This window comes from Malania oleifera, chromosome 10 (genome assembly GCF_029873635.1).
Source record: "Malania oleifera isolate guangnan ecotype guangnan chromosome 10, ASM2987363v1, whole genome shotgun sequence".
Lineage (NCBI taxonomy): Eukaryota > Viridiplantae > Streptophyta > Magnoliopsida > Santalales > Ximeniaceae > Malania > Malania oleifera.
The window spans coordinates 9,561,385-9,585,619 of NC_080426.1; the positions used below are offsets into that span (position 1 = coordinate 9,561,385).

The 24,235-nt window shown below is 34.6% G+C and overlaps 1 protein-coding gene across 3 annotated transcripts; it reads right to left on the minus strand.

Moving 5' to 3' along the window:
- Window positions 1-410: 410 nt before the first annotated feature.
- Window positions 411-22,894, minus strand: LOC131165765 (uncharacterized). Of its 3 annotated transcripts, none has more exons than XM_058123806.1 (9): window positions 22,596-22,894; window positions 22,450-22,511; window positions 22,187-22,277; window positions 20,290-20,376; window positions 20,049-20,102; window positions 11,040-11,224; window positions 9,542-9,624; window positions 9,324-9,424; window positions 411-938 (listed from the first exon to the last, which is right to left on the minus strand). In XM_058123806.1, exons 1-9 carry the CDS (start codon window positions 22,641-22,643, stop codon window positions 723-725), a joined length of 927 nt encoding a protein of 308 aa, XP_057979789.1. In that variant the 5' UTR covers window positions 22,644-22,894; the 3' UTR covers window positions 411-722. The 3 variants fall into 3 exon arrangements, with proteins under 3 accessions (XP_057979789.1, XP_057979790.1, XP_057979791.1); XM_058123807.1 differs by having other exon boundaries at window positions 22,187-22,273; window positions 22,596-22,843; XM_058123808.1 differs by lacking the exon at window positions 22,187-22,277 and having other exon boundaries at window positions 22,596-22,843.
- Window positions 22,895-24,235: the final 1,341 nt, after the last annotated feature.

The following is a 24,235-nucleotide window of genomic DNA, read 5'->3' on the forward strand; positions in this document are numbered from 1 at the left end:
CTTTCCCAATCTTCTGTCCAGGCAATAGACACAATCAAGCTTATGATGCCAACTCAAATTGACTTTAGTGTACAAAGCAATTTTGATTAATCCCAACCAGCAATTGCTGCTATTCCTAATCTTGCAAATCAAATAGCCTAACCCTAAGAAATAGCTTTCAAAACGATTCAACAGATTTGGAAACCATTGACGCTTCCAAACAGGGCAAGTATCTGAATTATTTCCCGTTTATTTTATGCTCTCGGGTCATTTCAATGTCGCCATAAATTGCCAGCCCCACTCTTGAGGCAGGTATCCAACTAATGAAGGCAAGCTTGTAAAGAAAACTTTGTGAATACAACATTAAATATGCCTTTTCATTAAGTTCAACAACATGGGCAGAGAGATAACCCAAAGGAGACGAAGGCAAATTTTGTATTTATGTTTCTTTCATGCAAAACTGAAAATTATATATTGAGGTAGAGCAGTAAATGGAACAAAACATAAAATAGTACCAGACTTTACACTCAAGTTAGAAGTCAGAAAATGCCTAATCACAACTTCCCTCTCTAGCCCCACAATTGAGCTCAGAAAGGGCAAGAAATCTAATGACCTCAACTATCTTCACTGACAATTAGGGTTGCATTGCATGCTTATGGAATTGTTCATCTCTCCCATCACACCCAAATATGAAATAAAACAGGCTATGTTGCAACTTCATTTTGACAACTGATTATATGTTCTCATGCTAGGCCGCTGTAACTCTTTACTTCCTCCAGAGCCTCCTCTTCCATCTCAACAAGTTGCCTACAGAATGTCTCAACATCACAAGCCTCTTCCTTGAAGTTGAGCCTGAACTCCTTCCATTGGTACTCGCAAGAGCCATCCTTCAACATCGGGCCACGAACCTTTCCCAATACATCAAATCCTTTCCGATCCATGGAAAGCATAAATGCATCCTACACACAAAAACCAACAATTACTGTGGTATCAATCCAAGGCACGAGGTGGCATTCTGGCAATCTATACATTTTTTTTCTTTTTCTTCCCCCCCCCCCCCCCCCCCTTCTTTTTTTTTTAGGCATGACTGCATATTCTTACACAGCATTTTAGAAAAATAAAAAATAAAAAATTCAAGTGTATACCTCATAGACAGCGGTTAATTGCTTGAGTATATGGTTCCACAACATTTTGAAAATAATTGGGAGATTGGCATGAAGGTTATGTTAGTACCAAGTACCAACCGGTGGAAAAAATAAATTGCAAGACATTTCAGAAGCATCACTAGTGCAGTTCAAAGTCAGAAGTACTACTATTGGAATGAGAAAAGAAGCAGGACATCCCATATCCTGATTCCAGAACAGGTGCCAAAAGGATCCCAACCAACCCATCAATTATGCTTGATCGAAACATCCTCACTGCATGTCAACCTCAAAGAATCCATAGACCTCAGCCCACAATCTAATCAGCTTTGCCTTGGAATTTTTTTTATCCATGTTATGTGCCAACTATTTTTGGGATGTATCTACCACTATTACCCTTACTTGTAGACCCATAAAAAAAACAAGTAGCCTTCCTTGACTTATCTCTTGTAATATTAGACTTAATTTATGGTTGCTCAAGACTGTTACGACTGTAGAAGGGCCATAGGGCTCAAATAGCCCAATTGCAGGTTCCCCTTATACTATTAGAGAAGTTGGGCAGCAAGGATTCTACTGCAACACTTAATTACAGATTATGGTATGAAAAAATTTAAACCAGAAAATATTTCAACAACAACAACGATCAAGCCTTAGGTCCCACTAGCTGGGGTCATATGCATGAATCATTTTCTGTCATTCTGCACAAATCCTCTGAAAAACGTATTCTCATTATCTCAGTTAAGTTATTCGAGGTATGTCTATCCTCCTCCTACTGCGACTAACATTAATTAGCTCACTTCAACTCACTACTGCATAATTTAGAATATTGCAGTGCTCAAATCATCTTTATTTTCCCCTCCCTTATCTTATCTACTACATGTATTATGCCTTACTTACTATGAATATGTTCATCCCTATTTATCTTTTTAGAGTTAAGACCTCTCATCCACCTTAGGGGAAACTGTAGCATTTTTTCTTCTTTTTTTTTTTTGTATATTTTGTTTCTTAAATGAGGTTCTCTTCTATTTTTCAAAAAGAATGAGTTTTAGCTCCATCCCTAGAACCCATAATATTATCATAATATAAATAATAAAAAAAGAATTCCCATAACTTATCGAACTATCTTCTCATGGATGTGTTGTTTCTTCAACCAAATTGCAATGTCATTTCTCATTCCTAAATGGGTCACTTAAATTCTTTTAGGTTTATGCTCTAATCCGGGTAAATACAACAAAACAAAACAACAAAACCAAGCCTTAGTCCCACTAAGTGAGGTCGGCTATATGAATCATTTTCCTCCAATTTATGCGATCATGGACCATTTCTTTTGATAGATTTAAAGATATTAAATCCTTACTTATTATCTCCTCCCAAGTTATTTTAGGTCTACCCCTACCCCTTCTACTGCCCCCCACAGTAACTAAGTCACTCTTCCTTACAGGTGCACTATAAGGCCTACGTTGCAAGTGTCCATACCATCTGAGTCGTCCTTCCCTTATCTTATCTTCTATAGGAGCTACACCTAACTTACCACGAATATGTTCATTCCTTAATTTATCTTTCAATGTTATACCACTCATCCATCTAAGCATCCTCATCTCGGCAACTTTTACTTTTTGGATATTATGTTTCTTCGTCGCCCAACATTCTGATCCATATAGCATAGCTGGTCTTATAGCTGTCCTATAAAACTTCCCTTTTAATTTTAAGGGTATTCTACGATCACATAGAACACTTGAAGAACTTCTCCATTTTACCCAACCTGCTTTAACTCTATGCATTACATCATCTTCAATTTCTCCTTCAGCTTGCATAATTGATCCAAGGTATCGAAATCTACAAGTGCTATTTATTTCTTCATCATCAAGTTTAACTTTGTCTCCAATATTCCTCCTATCATTACTAAAATTACATTTCATATATTCAGTTTTATTTCTACTTATCTTAAAGCCTCTAGATTCCAAAGTTTCTCTCCATAATTCTAACTCAGCCTCTACTCCATCCCTAGTTTCGTCAATTAATACAATATCATCTGCAAACAACATATACCATGGAACCTCCTTTTAAATACTCCTAGTCAATTGGTCCATCACTAAAGCAAAAAGATAAGGACTCAAAGCAGATCCTTGATGTACACCTATGGTAATTGGAAATTCTCTAGTTTCTCCATCTATAGTCTTTACACTAGTCATTACTCCATCGTACATATCCTTAATGACATCGGTATACCTACAACATACACCCTTTTTTTCTAAAACCCACCATAGAACTTCCCTAGGTATCCTATCATATGCTTTCTCAAGGTCAACAAATATCATATGCAAGTCCCTCTTCTTTTCCCTAAACTTTTCCATTAATCTTCTTAAAAGATAAATAGCTTCTGTGGTAGATCTCCCAGGCATAAAACCAAATTGATTTTCTGAGATCTTCGTTTCCAACCTTAATCTTTGTTCAACTATTCTTTCCCATAGTTTCATCGTATGACTCATAAGTTTAATTCCACGATAGTTATTACAATTTTGAATATCTCCTTTATTTTTGTATATAGGTATTAAAGTGTTTTTCCTCCATTCATCTGGCATTTTCTTAGTTTTTACAATTGTATTAAATAAATTAGTTAACCATATAATTCCGTTATCACCCAAGCATTTCCAAACTTCAATTGGGATGTTATCTGGTCTCATAGCTTTCCCATTTTTCATCTTTTTTAGTGCAAACTTAACTTCGTTAACTCTAATTTTTCGAATAAATCTTATATTTTTAGTCTTTTCCTCATTTGACAATTCTAAATTTAAGTCTTCTATTTGGTTTTCGTTAAACAACTTACTAAAGTAACTTCGCCATCTTTCTTTAATATCTTCGTCCTTAACCAAGACAATATCATCCTCACTTTTTATACATTTTACATTTCCTAAGTCCTTGTTCTTCCTTTCTCTAACTTTAGCAAGTTTAAATATATCTCTTTCCCCTTCTTTTGTACCTAATCTATCATACGAACTATTAAATGATCTATATTTAGCTTCATTAACGGCCCTTTTTGCATCTTTTCTTGCCTCCTTATATTTTTCAAAGTTATCGCTGTTTCTACATTTTTGCCACGTTTTATACCAAATTCTTTTTGTCTTTATGATTTTTTGTACATCTTTATCCCACCACCAACTTTCTTTGCTATTTGAGAATCTTCCCCTTGATTCGCCTAAAATCTCTTTTGCTATCTTTTTAATAGAGCTAGCTAATCTATTCCAAAGAGTATTTGAATCTATCCCATCCTCTAAGGTCCAATCCCCATCTTTGATCATTTTATCTTTAAATTTTATTATATTTTCTCCTTTTAGGTTCCACCATCTAGCTCTAATCCGGGTAAATAGTTGGTCTTATAGCCATCAACTTTCATTTTCAATTTTAAGGGTATTTACAATCAAACAACATGCTCAAAGCATAGCTGGTCATACTCATATAGCTGTGTTGCATATGACTTTCCTTCTACTTTGAAGGCACACTTGAAGCACTCTTCATTTTACCCAACCTTGCTTGACTATATCTCCTTCAACTTACATAATAGATTCAAGGTATCAAAATCTACTAGCGCTATTAATTTCTTGACCTCAAGTTTAATCTTTTCTTCAATATTCCTCCTAACATGACTAAATTACATTTCATATATTCAATATTATTTCTATCTATCTTTAAAACTCTAGATTCTAAATTTCTCACCATAGTCCCAACTTAGATTCTGCTCCAACTCTAGTTTCATTAATCAAGACAATATCAAATGCAAATACACAACACAGAACTTAATTTTGGATACTCATGGTAGCTCATCCAGTGCAACAGAAGAAGAAGAGGAAGAAGAAGAGGAAGAGGAAGAAGATAAGGATAAGGACTCAAGGGACTCAAGGTAGACCCTTGACGTACACCAATTATGATTGAAAATTTTTAGACTGTTAACAAGCAGTTTTAACACTAGTCATTGCTCTAACATACATATCCCTAATCACAACTATATACCTACTGCTTACTCCCTTTTTGAAAATTAAGCAATATTAATGTTTAGTTGTTATCAATGTTTTAAAAGGTGAGGGCACAAAAAGAGGCATAGGCAAGGTGTTGAGGCGTAAGTAAGAATTTTATTTATAGATAAAAATATGTAAATAAATTGCATAATTTTTAAAACAAAAAAAATTTTAAAAAGTTACGAATAACATGTAAAAATTCATATATGTAAACTATTTGTTGGCCATTCAAAAATACTAACCTGAATTCATTACATAAATATGCCAAATGATAGCTATTACATGACAAAGTTCAAATTATCTTCATGATCTATGATATGCAACTTCCAATATTTTGGAAGTGTTGGAGTTCAAGAATTTTAAAAATCAACTCATATTACAACTGTTCTTTCATATACATGTAGTTAATTTTCTAGCCAAGTCTAACTTAAGATTCACACACCCCAAAAGTGTAAGCCTCAATTAAAAAGGTACAAATAGCAAGCCTTTTGCACAAACATGTAAATCACAAGGTCTTGGTAAGACTCAGTTGAGCCTTTTAGTAGTATACATGCTTCCTTATATCAATTTATCAGTGTGACACTAACATAGAAGCCAGAGCTTTACCATGTGACATGCTTTATGAGAATACTAATTTGTGTTAATGGTATACAGTTGAAGGGTGTTACAATGATGTAGCATCTGCTTTATGATGATGTTAATTTGTGTTATAGCATACAGTTGAAGGATGTTCTCCATAAAATTCCCTCATTTTTCAACTTGCTGAGAAAGCATATTATTTATGAAACCCCTTATCCCAACTTCAAAAAATAAAACCATCACTTGTGGATGTTTTAACGGCATTTATGTCAGCAGAGACAGCAAAAGAAAGGACTGTTCATCCAATTTGAAAATAGGCACTGTAGGAAATTCACATATAAACAAATGAAATGCAACAACAACAAAAAAAACACACACCCACACACACACCTTTAAATTAGGCTATCTGGGCCATAAAACCAACAAATCAAAGAGTATTGAAGGACTATTTAACAGGAGTCCTCAAATGATTTCATCTATATGATTGTGTTGAACTTATTGGAGTTGTGTGTGTGAGGGTGCTTCCAATGGAAGTCTTGTCCCACATTAGTTGTGAGAAAAAGTTCTCCGTATAAATATGATACCAAGCTAGAATATAATTGGTATCTTCTAGAGGTGAGTTAGAGGGTGGGCCTTTGGGCCAATCTATAGCTCACGTGTGCACCTTACTGACTGCCTCACCTTGCATGCATGGGTCTTGAGTCTTGATTTTTCTAGATTTTATTTTTTCTCTAACAAACAACTAAAAGGTTTTTATACGAATTCTGGTCTGCAGCAGTGTTCATTTCCAATTTTTAAAGCTATCAGTTTTTGAAAGTTATTATATAGTTTCGAATTCTAGGTTTGAAGCTACCCTCCGGGAAATCATTCTCTGGTTTTTAATTACTACAATGACTTTTAAACTTGAGTTGTTGACAGTTCAAACCAGAGTACTTTGCAGGTTTAATTTTCAGTATTTCCTAAATTAATCTCTAAGTTTACGGCCGCTAATACCCTCCTGCAGCACCTACATAACTCTCTATTGCAGCTACATATTCTTCCTATACTCCTGTTTTCTGTCATTGTTCCAACTTAAATCGAGATTGGTTCTGCTCATATACTCATGGTCTGGCGTGCAGAAAAGCTATCAAATCTTGAGAACCAAACATCAAGCACCTGCTGCACCCAGGCAACAAATTTGATTTTAGAGCAAAGCATACTGTGCTTCAGCCTGCAACTCTGAATTATGGTTTCTTTTTCATGTATTTACCATTCCATTGTAATTTTTTGTAAAAAGCCCCAGCTGTATGATTGTGCTTAATTCCCAGTAAAATAAAACTTTTTTCCAACATATCTAATATTAAGAAAATTTTCCATGAGCAAGCTTTGTGCCATGATCACACATTAGACGTGTATCAATGATCTTCAATATATAATGATGGTTTAGGCTTCAACTATGTGAGGTGTCTTATATATGACAAAAGCATGAGACCAATAGGCCAAAGTGTACAATACCTCATCAAAGTTGGGTTGAGACTATAACATTTGGTATCAGAGCCATCCTAGGGGGTTATGGTCAGGTGAGTAGATCCTATATGTGGACCACTTTGACTAGGGTGTTAGAATTTAGACAAGAGAGCCCATTTGGATGCTAGGGATATCTTGGGCATACAAAAATTGTTCATGCTCTACTTATGTGAGGCGCCTTTAATATGACAAAAAGTCCAGTGGGTCACAACAAACAATACCTCATCAAAGTTGAACTGAAACCATTATATAGAGCCACCCCGGGGATACTGTTATGTGGGTTGATCCTACACAAACGCAGGCACTCTAACGAGCGCATTAGAGATCAAACAAGACAGCCATTCCTTAAACAGGTACTAGGGAGTGGGGAGATTTTGGGCATATAAGAATGGTTTAGGCTTCAATTATGTGAAATGCATTTTATCAAACAATCGTGAAGCCAATGAGCCAGAGCAGACAATACGCCATTGGAGTTGGATCGAGACCATTGCACTATGCTTTTCAATCCTGCATGTATGACTCAACTATCCATTATTGAATCATATTTTAAGTCCATTATTGAGTCATACTCTATGTCCCCTGCCCTTGCTAGCCGTTAGAAAAAAGGTTCTTACAGCACTTATCACTTGAAATAAGTGTATGTGCACAGCAAATGTTGTTTGCATGTCAAAAAAAGTGCTTATAGTAAACATATTTTTAAAAATATCTTACTTTGAGCGTGTTTGATGAATGACACTTTTCAGGTCTTGTACACATATTTTTAAAAAATTCTTATTTTGAGTGTGTTTGATGAATGACACTTTTCAGGTTGCAAACTCATAATTTTGGAAAATAATGTTTAATTGTATAAAATTCACAATTTGATAAAAAATTATAGTTAAATTTTTTAATAATCTATAGCTTATATTTTAATAAATTATATAATTAAATTCTATAAATAAATATTTTATTCAATTGAAATAATAATAAATTATAGCAATAATTTTAAATAATTTAGTTATTTTGATTCAAGATATATAAATTATTTTATTTCTAAAATTTAATATATTAAATATAATATTACATAAATGTATAATTACCCTACCAAATATAAATATATAATTTTATATATTATAAATTTAAAATTATTATATTAATAACTAAAACAATAATTTAATAATATTTTCAATATATTGTTATAACTAAATTTTATTCAACTAAATTATATAAATAAAAATTTTATAGATGAATATTTTTATATTTATAAATAATATTTTAAAAATTTTAATATAGGTCATATTTTTAATCAAATTAATAATGAATTAAAATAATTTGCACTTATCATAATAATGTAATCTCTTATAATTTTTATGTTTTCCCACATTTATGAGACTATCACAATTTATTAAAAGATGAAATATGTGTAAATTTATTTAAAAATTTACTAATTATAAATATGAGTAATTAACTACTCATTTTACAAATATTTGTAATCAATACTTATTTTCTTATACAACCAAACAATACTAATGACTTTACAAATTTATCCAACTTGACATTTATTACTAGCACGTTCTGATCCAGCATTACAATTTCCCATCCACCAATACATTTGATAAATACTACAGTAAACTCTTCGCCTATCTAAGCACTAAATCTAACTTGCTTGGTTGGACCCCATGAGATCCTAAGTTTAATCACATCCAGTGTGCCACTACAAGTGACAATGAGCCAAATCGAGAGAGAACTCATCAAGTTGAACAAAATTAAGTCTCTACATTGACTAGAGAATCTGAAAATTTTTAAAAATTTTTGTTAACTAATTGGAAAGATGTTTTATACCAAGGGGGAAGTCAGCAGTTGTAGAAAACAACTTATGAACAAAATTATTTTTCTATAAAGTTGCAGGCACAGTTAATATATTCTTTAAGCAAAAGAAAGGCATCAAGGTACATGCTCATCTCTATGCCCCAGGCGTCTACAAGGGAAAGAAACACGAGCAACTGAAAAGAATAAAATGAAAACATAATTGTAACGACTAATATTGCTGCTTATATCAATGGCAATCACATCTACCGGTATTTGCCCCATTTTATTAGAAGCGTGATATGGATTACTATCTTACCCTTGCATTTGCTTTCAAGTATATAAAACAAAAAAGGATCAGTGCCCGACGCCTTGCTTCACTTTGATTAATCCCATCAATGAGCCTCGCAGAAAAAGGAGCTAGACATGAGAAAAACACAACAATAAGTAAATAAACACAGATGCAAGATTACTTCCATAAGCGCATGCATAATAAATAGTAAGCATCCTTTAAACCTAGGGTTATGAGGGTCTTACATAACAGATCTGCCTTTGACGCTTCAACATCTTCCAATTGCACTTCATGGGTGCCTCCATTGCCATCTATAAAAATGCATGATCTGGATAGTAGATATTTAGTCAGTGGGCATATGAGGAGTTTCTTATTCTTTTCCTATGCCTCTTCATTCTGTCATTCAAAAAAAAAGTCCAAGGCGCTTGGTCTAACTATAGTCAATAAAAATATACCCATGCAGGTACCTTTTTTTGGGATATCACACAAAATTTTCACTTGATCTACAGCAAACTGATGAACTTATTTGTCAACTTTCAACATCTTATTCAACTTCCTAGCTAGCTGCATGCAGTGTTTTGCATGCACAAGTTACACGCGATTCCTCATATGAAAAGTTTATGAGGCATGCACGCACTGCAATAAGTAGAGCCATACTCAGAATGCACATCTAGTGCTAGGAAAAGTACTGTCTGAATCTAATTTTATGGCAAATGATATTTTGTAGAACATTTCAGACATTCAGTAAATCCTTCAAGGTGCATTTAGTTTAGTGGTTAGGCTAGGCTAAGGACCCTTAGCCTGTGTTTGGTGTGACACACTTGTGGCATAGGACTGGCCAAGAAAGGGGTCCCTAGCGCTTTTATGTGGCATAGTGCTGGCCACCAAAACATGGACTAGCCCATGTCCATAAGCCAAAAAGAGTCAGGACATTTACCCACACTAGTTCCTTTCCCAATCTGACACTGCCTGCTCACCTCCATCACCACTTCCTGTCTTCCCACGACAATCACCTTCCCCACTCCCCATGACAGTCGTCTTTTCTGCCATCCCCATGACAAGAAACTGGGCCACTTGCATCACTAGAGCCAATCGACCAGCGCCCAGAAACTGTGTTGCTTGCACCCTTGCCTGAGAAGCTGCAGCAACATAATCGAAGCCTTGCCGGTGACCATTGCAGGGCCCAGTTACTTTCTCACAACTTGTACAATTTGCCCCAAAAGAGTCCCCAAAGCCAATTTTTTTTCCTGCAGAAGAATGTGAAACATTGAAACCCTAGATAATTGGGTTGATGAATAAATTTGTGCATCAGAGTGGATCTGTGAAGAAGAGCAGGATGAGATTAGGGTTTTGGAACAGATTTTCTTGATTGAAGAGAAGATACCGAAGGCTGAGTATAAGAGGTTCTGTGGAGAAGTCATGGGGGAAGCAGGGGAAATTTTCGTTTTTGAATAACTAGCCTATCCAATGAGTATAGCAATCCGAACCTGGGAAGGATAATATTCCTAGCCAGTCCTGTCCAGTTCAATTATGTCATGTAAACCTTAGCCACCAAACCAAATGCATCCTCAAGAGCATAAGCAACAGGCTCTGCATATTATTCTATCAGGTGGACAAAACCAACAAATACAGTTGCATGGCCAGGAAGTTAAAAATCATCAAGAGAGCACAAGGCAGAGCAGTCTCAATTAGAACTTGCCTAACTTATTCCAACAAATAAAAAAATTAAAATGAATCTCATACCTTGGATGAAACTTATAAACTACGTATTTTTGGCTCCCATCTACTAGGTCCTGCAGGTTTTCACTTCGAGATGCACAGCTAAGATTAGAAGAACTTAATATACCAGAAACTGAATAGCTGGATTTGCTAAGTGCATTTTGTTCAGACAATATGATTTCTCTGAGGCTTTCTGCTACAAACTGAACCTGTAACAAGAACAGAAGAATATGATCAAGGAAGAAATTCTGTGCAAACTGTATTGTTTTATCAAAAAAAATCAATCTGTACTTGGCACTATCACTTCACACACTATTTACAGTAGCAATTAGAGAATTTATATTTAACTTCAGCGATGTAGAAGAGTAGCATTATATGAAACGTAATTTCAAGAATGTGAGGAGTAACGGTAGAGAGAAGATTAAACTTGATAATCAAGAGATTAATAGCACTAATAGATTTAGATATATTGGATCTATTATGTAAGCGGAAGGGGAAATTGAAGAAGACGTAGTACATAGAATTAAAGCAATTAGAGTAAAATGGAATAGTGTGTCAAGTATGTTGTGATCACAGAATACTCTTAAAATTAAAAAGAAAGTTTTATAAGACGGTTATAAGGCCGGCTATTCTTTGTGGTTCAGAATGTTGGGCAACTAAGAAACATGTACAAAAAGTAAAAATTGCTGAAATGCAAATGTTAAGGTGGATGAGTGGCATTAAAAGATAAAGTAAGAAATGAGCACATATGCAAGAATTTAGGCAAAGCACCGATTGAAGATAAAATAAGGGAGGGGCAGCTTAGTAGGTTTGGGCATTTAAAACGCAGGCACCTATGAAGAGGAGTGAGTTAGTTATTTTTTCTAGTATGAAAAGGGATATGGGGTAGGGGTAAGCCTAAAATAACCTGAAATGAGATAGTGAGGAAAAATTTAATAGCCCTTAATCCAATAAAGGAAAACACTCTCGATCAGGTGAATTGGTGGAAGAAGAAGACACAAGGATGGTGGGAAACTCTTATTAACTTCCTGATTTAGGACAGAAACAGAAAATCGGAAATAGAGAGAGACAGTGAGAAGTAATGGAGAAATAGAAATTGAAGAAAGATAAGTAAAGGAGGAGAAGAAAAGAGAAGAAGAGAGAAGAGAAGAAGCTGCTGGAAAGAGGAAAAAAAAAAGTTAAGGACAACAAAGAACAGAGAGAGAGAGAGAGAGAATTAGAAAAAGAACAAAGAAGAAGAGAAGGAAGAAGAAGAAAGGAGGACGAAGAACACAAGAGGAGGAGAAGGGAGGGACAGTTTGCACAAGAGAAAGGGAAACTGCACCAGGAATTCTGATTTGAAAATCAATTACTGTTTCATACATTACAGAGAAAGTGCTTATACCTTTAATGCTATAACTAAAACAAATATTTACAATATAACCCCAATCAAAACAAGAAATTACAAATAACCCCTAAAGTATTTAACACACAAAACAAACCCTAAATTAACTAAACTTCTACAATAGCCAGAATCTTTCCAAAACTAAAATAAAAATCCTGGCTACAACATAATTATCTAAATTTCTCCATTGGTGGTTCTCCATCAAACTCCCCAAGTCAAAAAACTCGTCCTTAAGTTCTAAAATGCCGTAGTAGCTTTAACTCCATAAGGAGGAACAAAGATGAACATATAGGCAAAAGAAGAGGTGGTACAAATAGCATCGCACCATCAAACACCATTGGAGAATATCTAAATCCTCCTACTGCAAGTAGCATAGAAAGCTGAAGCCTGCACTGTCTTCTAACAAACCGCCAAACACAAAATCAATTTAATATTCAAATCTATTGGCAGTTCAAACAAATGCACTCAGTCCATATTCAAGAATGATGAACAATGTTTCACTAGATTTAGTTAAAGAAGATGTGGAGGGAGAAGATAAGAGGGATGGAGGCACAAGTTTAATAGACAGAGGAGAAATAATCTCAAGTGGATACTCAACGAAAGGATCCATGATTAAAGCATTGTCAACAAACTCTAGAGCAATAAACTTCCTAATTCTTTTGGTTAGAAATGGAAAATTGAGGTTGAAAACCAAGTGACGTAGGTCAGGAAGCAAGACCTTGGGTAGATCCTTGCTGGAGAATAATTAAGAAGAGTAAGTAGGAATTGTTGGGTTAAGTTAGTAGTTTATTATGCGTGTTAGTATTAATTAAAATAGAATTATGTGTATTTAGGGGTTGTTTGTAATATTTGTGTAAAGTAGGGGTATGTTTGTAATGTAATGTAGTTTTAGGGGTTTATGTGTAATTTCATGTAAAGAGGCTTTCTTATTAATAGAGTGTGAAAGCCATGTTGTACACAGTTACTGATGAATGTGAATTGGAATTGAACGTGAGTTCCCCCTGGTATCTCCTCTCTCCTCCCTTCCTTTTCCTTCCTCTCTTCTATTTCTTCTAAAGCTGTAGAAACTTGATGCTGCCCCTGCATCATTTGGTATCAGAGCCCAACCACAATCTCTTTCTTCCATTTCAATTCCCCCATCTTTTCCTTTCAAATATGGTTTGAAATCGCGGTCGCGGGTAACGTCGCGTAACGGTCGCGGGTGTCGTGGGACACAGGAGACACAGGTGTTATGTAACGGGAAGCGAGCGTAACAGTTGTGAATTTTTTTCACACATGCACAACCATGCCAAAATCGAAAAATAAGCATGAAATCCATTAATACATGATTTTTAATGAATTTAATGAATTTTAAAGGTCTTCATTCAACCTACAAATGTTTTTTAATAGACATTATGATTTTTATATTAATTTTAGTATGCTTTTTACAAAAAAGAACATATTTTTTTAATAATTTACATTACTTTAAAATTTACAATTTAACAAAATAAATATGAAATTGTAAATCTTACAATTTAATTATTTAAATGGTAATAGACTTGAACTTGAGTCACTTAAGAGTTGAGACTTGACTAATTGTTTACAAATTAGAATTTATTATAAATTGTACATCTAATATTAAATTATTAATTGTCAAGGACCTCGAGGTATTAAAAAAAATAACTACGTAGAATATTAGTTAATAATTTTTTACTAAATTTGTATTCTAAGTTTCTAAGTTCTAAGTTCTAGGTTCTAACTCTCTAAGAGTTTAAGTAACTCTATAAATTTTATATTTTAAAAACTTTATACTATTTTTTTTATTTTAATTAAAAAATTCTACTTATACAATCATTAATAATTTGCAATTGTTAATTTGTATTCTAATTAAATAATAAATAAACTAAATTTATATACTAATTATATTTATAAACTGAAATTATAAAACAAAATTTACAACTTATATACTAATTAGTAATTAAATAAACTGAAATTTATAATTTATATAAACTATAAATTGAAATTATAAAACAAACTAAATTTAAAACTGAAATTTACAATTTATATACTAATTAAATGAACTGAAATTTACAATTTATATACTAATTAAATAAACTGAAATTTAAAACAAACTAAAATTTAGAAATTATATAAAGCAATAAAGCATAAATTGAAATAATAAAACAGAATAAATTATTAAGCAATAAAGCATAAATTGAAATAATAAAACAACAAACATACTACATACCCACTGGCCACCACCGACTTCCCAGTTACCACTTACCCACTCCTGACTCCCACTCCCACGGAAGCTGCGACCCTGCGACTGCGAGAGAGCTGCTGGCCTGCTGCAGCTGCAACCTGCAAGCCTCCAAATTTTGGAGGAATCGAAGGCTTGCTGATTTTTGGGTTCTTGGACGAAGGAGACAAATGACGGACTGAGGGAGACGAAGCTGTACGAAGCAGATTTTGGGGGTTTTAGGGATTTCAAAGTTTCAGATCAGTAGATCGAAGTTGTACGTATGAAGGAGACAAAGAATCAAAGAATGATTCAAGTGAAGAGGGAATTGAACTCAGCTTGCGGACGACAGATGTAAGGGTTTGAAGGCTCGAAACTGCGTAACGAACATTACGTTCCGTAACGTTAGTGTAACGGCCGTTACGGGCCGTTACATTTCCGTAACGGCCGTTACCCATGTGAATTTTTGGCTCACCGCTAATGCAACCTAAAACGGTATCGAAGACTTGTTTTTCCATTACATAACGACCGTTATTTAATACCATGAGTTTCAATCTTCTTCATCCCCCATCTTTGAGTTGTTGGATGTAAATTGTTGTATATGATTGTTGAACTCAAACAGGTCACTTAGGTATAGATTTATTTTGGAAAATGTTCTATTTTCAAATGGCATGCTGCCGAAACTTTCAGAAATATTCCCAAAACATTTCTTGTATCTAAATAACTATTACTCATTGTTTGCCCAAATTACTGATACTTCTTTATTCTTAACCCTTTTTGTTATTGCCAAAAGGAGAAGAGGCAAAATTGGGTACATTAGGTACATTAGTTAATTTCAAAATTAGGTACATTAGTACATTAGTTAATTTAATTAGTTAAATTTAATTGAGCTTCAATTCTCTTTATGCATATAGTCAAGGGGAGCCTTTCTTGGCTATACCCACTTTTGCATAAAGTATTTGTCATCATAAAAAATGAAAAGATTGTTGACCTAGTTGATCATGTCCCGTTTTGATAATGACAAATACACTTAGTACTGATGTTTGCACTAAGGCTTGCATACAGGTTCACTCTACGCATGGAATTGAAAAGAATGCTATAGAAGACTGAAGAATATTGTACCTTATTTGTAATTGTGTTTTTATATTCTTCATTCTGGGTCGTAATTAATTATAAACTATAACACTATATGGCCTATAATAATTTGCATCATGCATGGTAGGACAATATGCTCAAAATGACCTTAGATAGACCTTAGGTTCCCACACTTAGTGCACAAAGCCCCACTATACTTCACATGTTATCAGGGGTTAAATGAAAATCAAAGAATGGACCTTAGGTTAAAATCATGAAGCTTCGAACGACCGAACCTAGCAAGTCAAATTGTCTCGGTCGACCAAACCGTGGACTAGTCAAAAAGTTGACCTGAATTCGGGCGACCGAACTCAAAATTACTTGAGTGTCCACGGTCGACCGAACTTATACCTTGTACTTTTCCATCGTCCCCGGGCGCTCGAATTTACAGTTCATTTTACCCTCGGGCGACTAAACTTAGCAGTTCGGTAAGCTGAACTATGGTTCAGACGACCGAATTTCGGACAGAATGGAAATCGCCTTTGGTCAGCAAACCGAACCTAAATTTAGGCACCCAAACTTCAAAAATCACTTTTTCTATTTTGTCTATTCGGGCGACCGAACCATGGGTCAAGAGCCCGAAACTCTCGGGTTAACTATTTTTTTACCGCGATTAAGAGGGGTTAATCAGGGTTAATTTTTCTAATCAGTTTTGAAACAAATTTAATAATACCATATGTATCCCCAACAGTAAGAATTTTGACCCTCTATATATATATGTGTTCATTTGCAAAAATTAAGAGAGATTAGCATACTTGATTAGCCAAAAATCCTCTATTTTTCAAATATCTTTCACATACTAAACCCATACACTCACTCTTTGTTATTCCTTTGAGAAATCCAACTTCCTAAGAGTATTATTGAGTGATTCAAAGTGCTTAAACTCTCCTTGTTGTTGATTGTTTTATTATTTTTCATAGAGAGTTTTTTGCTAGGTTTTTTCCCCCGATTTAATCAATAGATCTTTGTGTGGGAAAATCCTTGTAGCTAGTGAGTCTTTGCATTTTGGTTGCAAGATTCATCAAGCTTGTGTGTTTTTGACTTGCAAAAATATTTTTCACAAGCTTACATTTTTCAAATATCTCTTGAGCTATTATTTTGAGAAAAATCTTGTTTGAGATATTTTGAATACTCTTATTGAACCACTTTGAAACTTGTGGTGATTGATTTACTTTGATTATTTGTTTCAAAGTTTGCTTGGAAATACACTCTAGATATTGGCTGTATATGTACATTAGATTGAGTGTTTAGCACACATTATTAAGCACTAAGCATATTTACTATCATTTGTGCTTGCATTATTATCTGAACTGTATTGTGGTACATATCTGCTTGTTGAGAATCATATTTCCGTATACACAAAATTTATATTGAATATTTGTAGTATTCTAGGCATGAGCCTGAAGAGAAAGACTAGCCCTATTGAATAATCCCAGATTAGCTTAGACCCGGTTCGGAAAGCTAGGTGCACCATCCTGGTAAGGTGTAGTTGTAGGTTGAGGTCAGCCCCGTTAATTGACCTAGTTGTATTAGGTGTCGCTCCACCTGTGAAATGAGCTTATAATGGAATCTTTGTCCTGGTGAGCCAAGGCGGGGACGTAGGCACTTTGACCGAACCTCGATAACATCTCATGTGTGCAATTTACATTTTCGCAATTTATTTACCGCACGTGTATGTTTTATTGTGAATGATTGGATTTATAATTGCATAAACAGACCCTAAATTGCGTAATACTGTTGTTAGACTAGTTGACCTAGGAAAGAATTTTTTAAATATCCAATTCACCCCCCCTCTTGGGGTTGCACCAAAGCTAACATTATGTGTGTCACTATTAATTAAAATAGGATTATGTGTATTTGGGGGTTGTTTGTAATATTTGTGTGAAGTAGGAGTATGTTAGTAATGTCATGTAGTTCTAGGGGTTTATGTGCAATTCCATGCAGAGGCCTTCTTATAAATAGAGTGTGAAAGCCATGTTGTAGGCAGTTATTGATGAATGTGAATTGGACTTGAACGTGAGTTCCCCCTGGTATCTCCTCCCTTCCCTTTCCTTTTCTATTTCTTCTAAATTCTCCCATGGCTTCAGAACCTTGACGCTGCCCCTGCATCAGCAAACAAGTCTGGTGACAAGTCAAGGTCCATCTCCAGCCTAGAGGCACCAACAGTGTTTAGGTCACTAAAGACAATTCTAAGGCCTTATTTTGACAAGAATCGTGACTCATGTCCACTGAAGAATGAAAATATTGTGCACTAATATTCAAATAATTTATGCAGTCATGATACTTAGTTATGCAACAATTTGCATGGGCAGCTCCGACCATCATTTCATTGTTCTCCTTCTATCTACTACAATCATTTTCGAAGAACCAACCAAAAATTAGAACTGCAACCGCAAAACAAATTGCAGTTCACTTCCAATTTCTGCCAATATTGCTTCATACCAAAGAATTCCAACTTACACAAGGAAATCAAGGAAAATTGACAATTTGAAGAACTGTTCATCAACTTGCAACTTTGTTGACAATTATACCTGTGCCCCTCATTTTTGAACTCTTTTTTTTTTTCCTGACATCTTGCGCCATTGCTACAGCCATCAAAGGCAGAAACACCTCTGATAAGTCCCTCCCTCAAAATTTCTACTCCATCCAATGAGTAGTGTGGCACGCCAGCTAAAATTTCTTAGCCCACCCCCTTCAAAATCTCTGACTTCCTGTCCTTTTCTTATCAGACCAGCTCTAACACCCCAATCACCACCCCTCTGATCTACCTCCAGTCCAAGTTTCATTGCCAGAAAGTCGCTGCCAGTGATTCAAACTCACATGCCAACGACGTGCATATTATTTTTAATTTTCAGGGAAAAACTTGAAATTTTTTAAGTTGTTTGATAGAAGGTTGATTGTTTGAGTTTACACATTCAAAGGATCCACTAACTGCCAATATCGGATCCAGATAAAGAAGAAACAAAATCATTGGAACATACGCCATATTTCCTTCAATCAAGAGCTCAACCTGTCGCATTCCAATCACACAAATCCCTACATATAAATCATATTAAATAATTCTATTTTGATGCTATTATACAATTTATACTATGATAACCCATGAATAATAATGACACAATATTTCTTAAAACAATACGTTCTATTGTCAGATGAGATTCGCGAAAAATTGGATTATGCATCAGACATATATGATGCACTGGGGGATATTTCTTATGTGCATCTCCTTCTCCAATTGAAGGTTTGGAGGATGTATCCATTCTTTCAAGGGGGGCTTGGATTAGAACTTCATTGAGAATAATCAGTGTAGGGATGGGATGTTACCTATTCCTGTGGAGAAGATTACTGAACAGAAAGTTGCTGCTCAAAATCTTTTGAATGGTATGGAATGTGGATGGCTGATCTGAAGAGAATGGGGTTTGGCTGAATGCAGCTAAAAGAAAGCGAATAAAGGTCAGTGGAAATTAGCAAGATTACAAAGCTCTATCAATTATGAAGAAAATGAGCCTAAAGCGGGGTCTCTTAGTCAGGATTTATTAGCTTTTATTTTTGCTCTTATTTTCTTTTTGGTTTTTTAAATTTCATTTGTTTTTTCTGCTTTGAATATTTCTTGTCCTCTCCTAATTTGTAACTTTCTCTATTTTCTTAATATATTCCTTTTGCAAACAAAAAATAATGATGATGATGATGATGCAATTAGGGCAGTAACCTTAGAAAGTCAAGAGTACTAAAAAATCTTTTATTACTACTTGATCCAAGTTATTCTGAATCGCTCCTCCAACTCCAATGACATCTAACATCAACAAAATTACTATTTCTACAAGAGTGTTGTTTGGTCCAAATCGACTTTATTTTATCTTATCTTGAACTAGTGCTACACCTATTTTGATACAGATGTTTTCACTCCTTAATTTATATTCTTAAGATATATCATCCATCCATCTTGACATTCTTATTTCAGAAAAAATCACTTTTTAGATTTGTTGTTTCTTAGTTATCCAACATTTTTTATCCATATAGGGCACAGCTAGTCACATCCATCCTATTAAATTCTTGTTGGATATTCTACAATTACAAAAGGAAATGTATGCACTTCTTCATTTTGCCCAATCTGCTTCAATTCTATGTATCAAATCTGCTTCAATATCTCCTTCCACTTGGAAATTTAAACAACTCACAAGGCAAAAAGTAGAACCTAAATCCAGCAGTTGACATAATCACAAGCCACAATCAGGACTACGAATATAGCTTGGCTAATAATTTCCCATGTAATACAACATTCATTCAACAAATTTACCTTTTCATCTTTAAGAGGCACAACATCCCCAGTCAAAGCAACACGGGCTGGTAACTGCACAATATAAGTTATAATAGAAAATTGTAGCGTCATATGTAAGATGTTAATTTAACACATTCAAATTTATTTGCTCATGCAACTGTGTATCATATAAAATGAACTTTAATGAAAGGAAGCCCTATCAATGGTAATGTTTTCCAAGGACGGACCGAAAAGAACAATAAAAGAATAACACAAGGACCTTTTTTATTGATCTAAGTACGTTTGCAAGTGGTCCTGGGAAGGGACTGGTCACTGCAAATGAACTGCGCTCATCAATGATGATGTTCTACATGAGACAAAAATGAATGTATTAGAAACATATCAACACAAAATAGAATATCAATCAATGAAATGCTATATCATTTACTAGCACAATTAATTCCAAGTTAAATGAGATGAATACAAAAAATAATAAATAAATAAATAAATAACTCACATCAGTCTTCAAAAATACTACTATCCGACAAACTGCCCAAATGTATGCCAGGATCATGCTCAAATAGACAACAGTAGAACTATTTTGCACAAAAAAGTGAATGATCAATGACCATCTCCCTTAATTTGCTAAGTGACTGTTGGGAACCGAAGGTTAGATAATATCATCATGGTGATTAGGTGAAATTTAGCAGTGCTACAAGCTTCTAAGCAAAAATTTTGAGCGACATAAACAATAAACTTCAAGAATGACAATAAAATATATAAACTAAAACATCTTTTACACGCATAAAGAATTGAAGGGATTAAATATTTGCATGTCTTATTTCTATAACATAAATTACATTTTTGCCTCTTATTATCTATAGGCTATGGTTTAATTTAACAAAGACAAGGGAGGGGCCATTTAGAATATTTTTTTTAGGACAATCTATGAGAACGATACTATAATATTTTTGAAGTATATAGATTATTTGGCAATTTATGTAAGCACACAGGAGAACTTTATAAGCTAAAAGGTGCGACTGCACTGCCCCCCAAGCCCCTGCCTAGGTCTGCCAATTTATGGAGATAATTTAGCAATACTAGATGAGCTTAAGAGAATGTTAACTAGGACTAAAGACAAAAAATGTCCCAGAGTAATTGATTTCTAGACTCTTGCAATGATAGAATTTTTAGCTGAGTAGAGAGTGAATGGTGGGGGTGCAATAGACCGAACTACTCCAACATGTATGGAGTGTTTAAGTGTGCTAACTCAAACTTACCTCTGTTCGAGATCAACTTGACCTCAAAGATAAGGTCATGCGTCACAGGCATGGAGATCTCAATTCTCAATAGCCAAAAGGAATCACCCTTGCCAAGATCCTCCCAAAGTGTCAAGGAGTCACGTCTGTGCAGCGACAAGACTACATCAAGTCCAGCCCAGCCATTCCTATCCTTATCCAAGGAAAATACTTAAGTGTCTAAACTAGTCATCAAGTCACAGGACTCACACAACTCGATAGCCCTTGATCCAACTAAGGTCATCACTAAAGAACCCGAACTCAAACAATAAGGAAATAACTCACACATACCACCAACACTGAGGGTAAATCTCATTTCCACAGCACAACCTGAGTCTTGGATGATACCGCCCAACTGAATAGTCAACGGCCAAGAAGGGCGAACACCCAAACCTCCACAAATAGATCGTCCATAGGGCTCCCAATCCCACACATAAGCCCAGGATACCCCTCACAAATGTCAAGAGCCTACCCTTGAGTGCTCCTCAGGGTGCTCATTTAGTACCCAAAAGGGTACCGAGGGAGGTAGGCAGCTCACTTGGTGTTCGCCCAAAAATCATGTCTCCTAAGTATTTTTTTGTTCATGTATGAGTAACCACTAAAGATCTAATGAGTTATACATCTTAGAATTAAGAACACCACCATTAGTACTATCCAGACCAACCACAATGTCACAACATACCATAACCATCCCCATGACAATTGCATAGTTGCATCCAAGTTAACCAACCTTCCCTAGTTCCCTCCAGGTCAAAAACATATACCAAACATACGAGAAAAAGTATTTCAACAAGGATAGTAAAACAATTCCCAAAAATTCAAGAATAACACGTGAAAAACAAATAGGTAACTAAATTGCATTAGAAGGAAAACTCATACCACATTATGCCTATCTCTTTCAGGTAACCATATGTATGGCTTCCCCCTCTTATACAGGTACTTAACCTTTGAAGTGTATATGTCCTCCTTGCTAACATGAAGGGGCGAGTCAATATAAAAAATAAAAAATTTAAATTTTAAAAAAAAAATCCAATTACAAAAAGGCACGCTAGTAAAGCTTAATACCACTATAATCGTTGGAAAAGATAATAGGAATAGGAAATAAAAGGCCCTTGTGTATGAACATAAAGGAGCATGCATACCTCCCTTTGGCGTCGGCTTTGATGGTATGAAGCTGACCTTGCGAATTCGATGACAGTATATTCTGCACACATTCAAATTGATTTTATCCATCTCGTATTTGTTCATTAACTATGAAATAAGTTGAGCGAAAGAGAGCAGTACAGACCTTGCATTTCTCTGCAAAAGTTAAGACCATAGCCTTGTGGCTCCTCATGACATCTCAACTAGTGGAGTCTCGCACTCGCTCCACGTGCTCGATGAAATTAGCATGCAGAGAGACTCGGACAGAGAGGTTCAAACCTAGACGAGGGTTTACATCCCTTTCCCCAGGCCCCAGGATTTTAGCCTTTTAGGAACAAGGCTATGATCGTGGTGGTTTTTCGCAGCGCAGAGTTGCCGCTAGAGTAGCCACGGTTGAACGACTCAAACGACGTTGTTTTATGACCAATAAAACACAGGAGCAATACCACGAATTTCAAATAGATATACTTATGAAACTAGCGGTACCGGTGAATGGTAAAAATTTATTCTGTGAGTAAGTGGGGACTGTGGATGGTGAGAGTTTATTTTATGAGCTAACAAAAACTGTGGATGGTGAGAGTTATTTTTGAGCCAATAGGGACCATGAATGGTAATGAAGATGTGTCCCGAGGATCGAGTCATTCAAACATCCAACTGATGCATAAAAATCATATCTGTATTCTGGACTTTACCCTGATCAGCGAGACCTAAGGGTGGAGGATACTGATCCGTAGATTTGGTATCGCACTACGGGGTCCGAAGGGCTCGTTTGTAGTTAGAGTTCTTGTGTAATCAAAAAAAGAAAAATGATCATTTTTAAATTGTATCTATTATTATCGATAAATTGTTGGATTTGCAATTGAAAAGTAATAGGAATCAAAGTGCAACCCCAACCGTTCATCTCCTAATTCCCCATAAGAGAGATTAGGGTTTTTTTCCTATTTTCTACCTAGGTATTGGGAATAGTAGTTTGGTATAGCCACTCCAACCATAGCATTAAACAAGGTCACCATACTTTTGAAAATAAAAAAGATAAAAATAAATTAATTCATACACAGAATTCTAATTGTCTTTAGTAAACTTAATATTGCTTTAGAAATAGTATTGTTGAAAAGTAAATTTGAACCTATCATAGTGATTAAAAATAAAGAGATTAATTATTATCTACACTTTATGCTCATTATTTGGTTAACATAATATGTCGATATATGAGTGATTTACTTAATCAATTATATTAAAGTATCAATCGAGCTCGAGTTACTTTTAATAGTATTTTATATTACACAAGTAGTAATATATATTGTGCATATAGTTGCTTTTAATAGTATTTTGTGTATTTATGCATATACTTTGTATGAACTAATAACTAAATCAAATTTCATCCAAATTAAGCTTGACTTTAACTATTGCGAAATTGATAGAATTTTAAGCTAAAAAATATTGACTTTAAGTTTTGTGATGATTTTCTTTCCTAGAAAAAATAGATATTCTTATACTTTTATTTATTATCTTTTAGATTTTATCATTAAGGATTTCTTAATTTATATTTATATTTACTTGAACAGAAAAATTAAAATTTAAAAATTATTTTATGCTTATGAAAACTTGAAATCTCTCAATTTAAATTTGTTAAAATTTAGATAAATTAATTTATTTTTCTACTATATCTTATTCAGATTTATACAAACCTAAACTTAAAGAGTTATGTTCGAACATATATTTTTTTAGAAAGAAATGAAATTTATTAATTAGAAAACTTAACCAGCGGAGTCAATATTGTCTATG